Raw genomic sequence first — 6,596 nt, forward strand, 5'->3', positions numbered from 1 at the left:
GGGGGGGGGGGGGGGGGGGTGGTAAACGGACCATTTTAGTTTTTAGAATTGAAAAGAAAAGACCTAGTTGCACCAACATTTAGATGATGAGATAATTAGAGTTATTATGATGTATGTATTATAATTTGTAGATATGTGAAAGCTGCTCTAATCTTTTGTTAATCAGGTTCATTTATTTAAAATTTGTAGGTTGATGTCGTTCCAATGGTGGATGTACCTAAAGTTATAACCAACTACCACATGTGTATTCCTAAAATGATGAAATTTGATTTTGATTTGATATCTCGCGCAAGCCAGATGAAACTCATAGTGCAGTACGGCGTTGGCCTTGAAGGTTGTTACCATGTTCTTTACTTTTCAACGTGTATTTTTGCGTTCTTTTTTTTTTTTCCTTTTAAAGAAATATATATTTTTGAACTTAATAATTGAAGGTGTGGACATTGATGCTGCCACAAAGTTTGGAATCAAAGTTGCCAGGATACCGAGTGGGGTAACTGGAAATGCAATGTCATGCGCAGAAATGGCTATATACCTGATTTTAGGGCTTCTTCGGAGGCAGGTAAAACTAAATTTATCCTCGTACATTGCTTCTCCTTGATGTTATTAGTTAGAGTCTGGGGGAATTGCTTGGTGTAGTATGAAACTGTTTCTCATTTATTCATTTTGTTTTAAGCTAAGTTATAGTTATAGTCTGCTATTTAGAGAGGAATCGGATGAGCGCCAATTTTGAAGATGGGAATGATAAATGATGATAAGTCCAACCAGAGCACATCAAAGTTGAATTCAAGTATTTTAGGAATCCTTTCGATGTGGAGTACGGGGATGGAAGGATTAGAAGTGAGGAAAAGGGGAGATTTGTGGTTTCAATCTCTGTCCAATTTGTTTTGGCTTGGATGGGCAAGCTGAACATCTGATATCAAAAAGATGTGGTGATTAGGTACCTTAAGCTATTAGTCAATACCCTTTGTATATTTTTTCTCTTCCACTATAGAAGTATGGCTTTTCATTAAAAAGAAAAAAAAAAGATTATATACTTTGATTGGAGAAATCCTTGTATAAGAGAGGACTGGGGAGATATACTTTAGAAGGATTTCATGGATTTTGTAAAAAATTTGCCAAGAAGTTCAGCTCTGTCAAAGCATAGTAAAGGGGAAAACTTTAATCCCTTGGGTTTGTTTGGTGGACAGTGTGTCTGGAGGAGTAAAGATTGGGGAAGAAAGTTAAAAGGCCTTGGAAAGATATTCAGAACAAACAAATATTCTTTTGCATACTACCTTTCTGATAATCGTAAATCCTTCTAGATAACCAACCAATTTATTCAAAGGAATATACAAGAGACCAAAAAATTATTCGAATTAGAATTTAGTAGTTATTGAAGAGATAAATGCTCTTAAACAAAATTGCACATGAAATATAGTAGAACTACTGAAAGATAAGTAATCAGTAGGGTGCAAATAAGTGTTCAATATAAAGTGCAAAGATGACGGCAACATTGAACTTTACAAAGCTAGATTAGTTGCTTAAGGCTTTAGACCTATGAAATTGATTATCAAAAACCATTTGCTTCTTTTGCTAAGATTGATTCGCTAGAGTGCGCTTATCTATTGTTGTTAATTCAGAGTGCCCACTTGATCAGCTCGATGTCAAAGTGCATTCTTCAATGGTGATCTTGAAGAGGAGATATTTGCAAACTTATCAACAGGTTTTGAAGTGGATCTTGGAGTCAAAAAAGTATGCATGCTAGATAAATCTCTGTATAGCATTAACAGTTTCCTATGCATGGTTTGAACGTTCTGGGAAAGCAATTACAAGCTATGGTTTTCTTCAGAATCCAACCAATCATATCATTTTCATAAACACACTGGAAATTACAAGATGGTTGTTTTAATATTGTATGTTGAGGAAATCATTCTTATAGGTAGTGATGGGGTTGGATTGAATAGTTTGAAGAAAAAACTAGAAAATGAAATCCAAATCAAAGACTTGAGTTTTGAAGTATTTCCTAGGGATGAAATTTTCCAGGTCAATAAAAGATATCCTTGTTAATCAAAGGAAATATATTATTGACTTGCTTGAAGAGATAGATTTGCTAGGTCGTAGGACAACATAAACTCCTATCGATTCAAATTAAAAATTGCTAGGAGTAGAAGGAAGAGGTAAAAGATAAGGAAAGATACCAAAGACTTGTGGGAATACTTATTTACTTATCTCACACTCGTTAGGATATTACTATAGTTAGTATAGTAAGCTAATTCATGCACGTGCTACTTTGAGGCAATTTACATGATCCTAAGATATTTGCAAGGAACTCCTGAAAGGGCATACTTGCTAACCAACATGATCACTTACATGTTGAAATTTACACAAATGTTGATTAGGCAGGCAGCACCACAAAATAACGATCTACTTCTAGTTATTGCTTTTTTGTAGGAGGGAATATTTAGTTACCCAACTAAGTAACAAAAAAAAAAAAAAATGTCGTAGTTAGATGTAGGTTGCCGTAGAATTCAAGCTTTCAGCTCATGACATTTGTGAAGGTATTTGGATAAAAAAGACTAGTGGAAGAATTGAAATTTTTCCAGATGACGTCTATGCGTGTTTATTGTGATAATAAGACAGCCATCTTAATTGCTCACTATCCAATCCTCCATGATAGAACAAAACATATCCAAGTTGATAAACACTTTATAAACAGTAAGATTGATATTGGAGTGATATGTATTCCGTATCTTCCTACAACGGAGCAATTGCTGATGTGTTAACTAAAGGACTTCCAAAGTGACAATTTGCAAAGTTCATTGACAAGTTAACAATGAAGATATCTTCAAACCAGCTTGAGGGGGAATGTTGTTTATGTTTTTGATATTTTCTTTAATTATATTTACTAACAGTGATTAGATTGTAATTATTTGTGTAAATCTTTTCCCTTTATGTATTAGGTCTTTCTTCTGCTTAAAAAAGGCCTCACCCTTGTATCTATTGTGAATATGAAAGAATAGACAATTATTCTTCAAATGGATATTTTACCGTATGTTATGCATTTCCAGAAAGAGATGCAGATTGCAATTGACCAAAGAAGGCTTGGAGAGCCAACTGGGGATACACTCCTTGGAAAAACAGTAACTCTCTCTCTCTCTCACTCTTTGCACAGTCAGAGAAGCTACAATTTCAGAAATTTGCTAAATAATCTAAAATGATCAGTGGTAGAGCCTTTATGCTGTTACGTTTGGGAAACCAAAGTCTTTATACTTATAGCCTAGGTTTAGGATATCGAAAGTATGTTACAATGATTAGTCACACAACAAAATTAACTAATCAAGCTGGCTGACTGGCTACGTAGCCCAAACTAACTCATTAACTAAATTATAGAATAATCACAATGATACTCCTAATAATTTTACATCAATTCACCTTCACAAAAATAGAAGGAAAACTCAATGATACTCCAAATAAGCTTACATTGATTCATTTAAATTTGGATAACCCAACTTGTAGCTACATTGTATAGGTATGTCACTTAGTTCCCAAATTCTCTAATGATTCTAATCATATGTTTTTATCGATAATAAGCCATTTACTCTGTAGCTAGAATATTTATAACTCCTCAAAAACATTATAGTGCAAGTAAAAAATATTAGCCATACTAGTTAAAGAGCAAACAGAACCAAAATATATGTACGTACAAGATGGCACACAACTACTAGAAATAATTATAGGTGATGGTCTGTGCAATAGGCTCGTCTATGCGAAATTCAAGTGCTGCCTAATAGGAAAAATAGGGGAAATAATTAGCTGATAAGCCGAGTGAGTGATATTTATACATAGAATTTGTTTGAAGGAAAACAAAAATTACATGTTAAGAGGACACTACAACTTTTAAGAATGATGAAACATTTTTTCTGAAACAATGGTTCAATATGCTTATAACCATGAATTAGATGAACATGTATGTTTAAAATTATATATTTCAAGAAATATTTCGTACAGCCAGAAAGTTCCTCGAATTGCAATTTTGAATGTTTTTACTTTTTTATGAACAAATTGTTGGAAGTATTATGTATTTATTAGTGACAAGGTTGTATAATGTATGAAAAAAATGCTTTTTAAGTAGATGGAGAAATCAAAGAAGATACATATTCTTGTTGAAAAGAGAATTGGGCAATTTGAAGGGAATTATGGAGTTTCGTTTTACTTCACGAGAAAGGAAAAAAAAAGTTTGATAGGCTTTATTGAGTGATTTTTGCAGGAGAGCGAGATGATTGGGAAAGTGCTTTGAGTTAAGATTTCATGCTAAGTTTAGGAGCTATTTCATGGTTTCTTAAGAAGCAGTAAACCATTTAGTTGAAAAAGATTCTTGAAGAGTTATACACATTGATCTTGAAGAAGTCACTGTCATTTATTGTATAACAATTCAACAATCAAGTTTTCAGAAAAACCTTTTTTGCATGGCTAAGTAAACACATTGACACAATATCTTTACTTAAAAAAACCTTGCAAATGAGGGGGTTGTTAAACTGAGGTACTAGCTACTACAAAATGAAAATAAAATTGTTCATATTTTTAACAATTTTCTGCATTTCAGAATTTCACAGGGCAGCCTTTGACTTGAAGTTTTTACTATTCTAAACTTCATTTAAAGGGAGTGATTTTCGAACCATCTGATTAAGTGAAATTATCCTCGTTAATAGCCCTCTCCAATCGGTCAACATGAATTGTCCCACCCACAGGAACTAGTCACTGACTTTCTATGAATATGCATTGCCAATCTAATTATAACTCAGTGGTTAAGTCATACTTATTTTCTTCAAGAAGTTGTAGGTTTGAATCCTCCCACCTAGACAGTTTGATCTAATATTCTCGGACACAATTTTCTTTGTCAGTTTTTAAGAGACGTAATTTTCTACCTTTTTAGGTTTTCATCATGGGCTTCGGGAACATTGGTCTGGAATTGGCAAAGCGCTTGCGCCCATTTGGTGTAAGAATTATTGCTACAAAACGAAAATGGGCGCAAAATTCTAGCCAGTTGAATGGTAATAAAAGCGACCAGAAGATGATACTTTTAATGTTTAATCTCTTACTCATTGGTGTCAATACCATTTCATAAAGGTGCAAGTGATGATCTTGTTGATGAGAAAGGTGCTCACGAGGATATTCACAAGTTTGCGAGCATTGCAGACATCGTTGTTTGTTGCTTGTGTCTTAATAGAGAAACTGTAAGACTGCCCCCTTGGTTACTTTCTTCTTGCCTCTTCAGGAATGATCATTGCAGATTATGTTTTATGTATCACTAAAAATAGATTGTCAATCTTCTTAATTTTGTTGCCTATCCCTGTTGATTGAATACTCATAGCTACAATTCTAAAAGCCTTCTGTTGACAATGCCACTGAACTTCAAAAAATATCTTAAACTTTTTATTTTCTTTAAGTTTCGTTACTGCAATTTTGTGTTCTCTATTTTGTTGTTTTGCTAAACTAAACCATTGTGAGAAGTGAAGTAGTTTCTTGGAAAGTTGATTTTCTAGCAGTGTTAGTTCAGTCATTCGTTCAGACTTATTCTCTGAACATGATTTGTGATTTTACTTTCAGGTCGGCATCGTGAACGAGTCGTTCTTATCTTCCATGAAAAAGGTTTGTGGTTCTAGTAGTAAACTGAATGAAGTATTGAAAAATATCGTTGGAATTTTTGCTTTATATTTTTTTTCCTATGCTTTGTGCTTTAATTTAGTGTCAATTACAGGGTTCACTTTTGGTGAATGTTGCTAGAGGTGGTCTCCTGAATTACCAGTCCACTTTACATTCCCTTGAGTCTGGTCACTTAGGAGGCTTGGGCATTGATGTTGCTTGGACTGAGCCATTTGACCCCAATGATCCCATTTTGAAGTTCAATAATGTGCTCATCACTCCTCATGTTGCTGGAGTTACCGAACACTCTTATCGGTCCATGGCTAAGGTATTCTATTGGTTTTGTTTTCTTAATTTCATGGCGACATTGGTTCTGTTTATCGTCTCTTCCGTAATGCAGTATTTAATCCTTTCCATTAGATCCCTATAGTCAATATATAAAGCTGAAGTAGTACTTGATTCTGTTTGTCACTGATGAATTTTAATTGTGTGACAATGATAACTTGATTGAAATAACAAATCAATATATAAACAATGAAACTAAAATGTTGAAAAGATAAGAGACAAAATTGAAAACTTTTTCAAACATTAAGGACTAAATTATAGATATAACCTAGAGTAAATATATATTATAGCATAAAAACATCCCATGTATCTTTTATTGTTTAGGATTTTGTAAGTTTTCTCAGAGGAAATGGTTTTATTAACTCAGACCTGTTAGTTCCGTTTAATTATGATGGGAATTCAATGTGATATTTTGGTGAACTGCTTCAAGGTCAAGGTTTTGGTTTTAAGAAATGGGTGAAATATCATAATGGTATCTCAAACTCCGATACTGATACAAGTTGTCATCTCTTATATACCATATTTCTAATTTCATAGTCATTAGGTCGTAACCATAACAGCTCATTATTGGCTTTTACAAGACTTTATGGATTGTATCAGTATTTTTTTTTTTTTTTTTTTTTTTTTTT

The 6,596-nt window shown here is 33.4% G+C and overlaps 1 protein-coding gene across 5 annotated transcripts in view; it reads left to right on the plus strand.

Moving 5' to 3' along the window:
• Nucleotides 1-6,596, plus strand: part of LOC111433373 (hydroxypyruvate reductase) — an 11,802-nt gene that overhangs the window by 4,425 nt on the left and 781 nt on the right. For all 5 annotated transcript variants that reach the window (XM_023070409.1, XM_023070412.1, XM_023070411.1 and 2 more), the window contains 7 exons: nt 190-334; nt 432-559; nt 3,048-3,119; nt 4,913-5,030; nt 5,107-5,213; nt 5,587-5,628; nt 5,738-5,950. In XM_023070409.1, coding sequence (XP_022926177.1) covers nt 190-334; nt 432-559; nt 3,048-3,119; nt 4,913-5,030; nt 5,107-5,213; nt 5,587-5,628; nt 5,738-5,950 — 825 coding nt within the window. The remainder of the gene's footprint in view (nt 1-189; nt 335-431; nt 560-3,047; nt 3,120-4,912; nt 5,031-5,106; nt 5,214-5,586; nt 5,629-5,737; nt 5,951-6,596) is intronic.

Source organism: Cucurbita moschata, unplaced genomic scaffold, assembly GCF_002738365.1.
Source record: "Cucurbita moschata cultivar Rifu unplaced genomic scaffold, Cmos_1.0 Cmo_Scf00042, whole genome shotgun sequence".
In the NCBI taxonomy this organism is placed as follows: domain Eukaryota; kingdom Viridiplantae; phylum Streptophyta; class Magnoliopsida; order Cucurbitales; family Cucurbitaceae; genus Cucurbita; species Cucurbita moschata.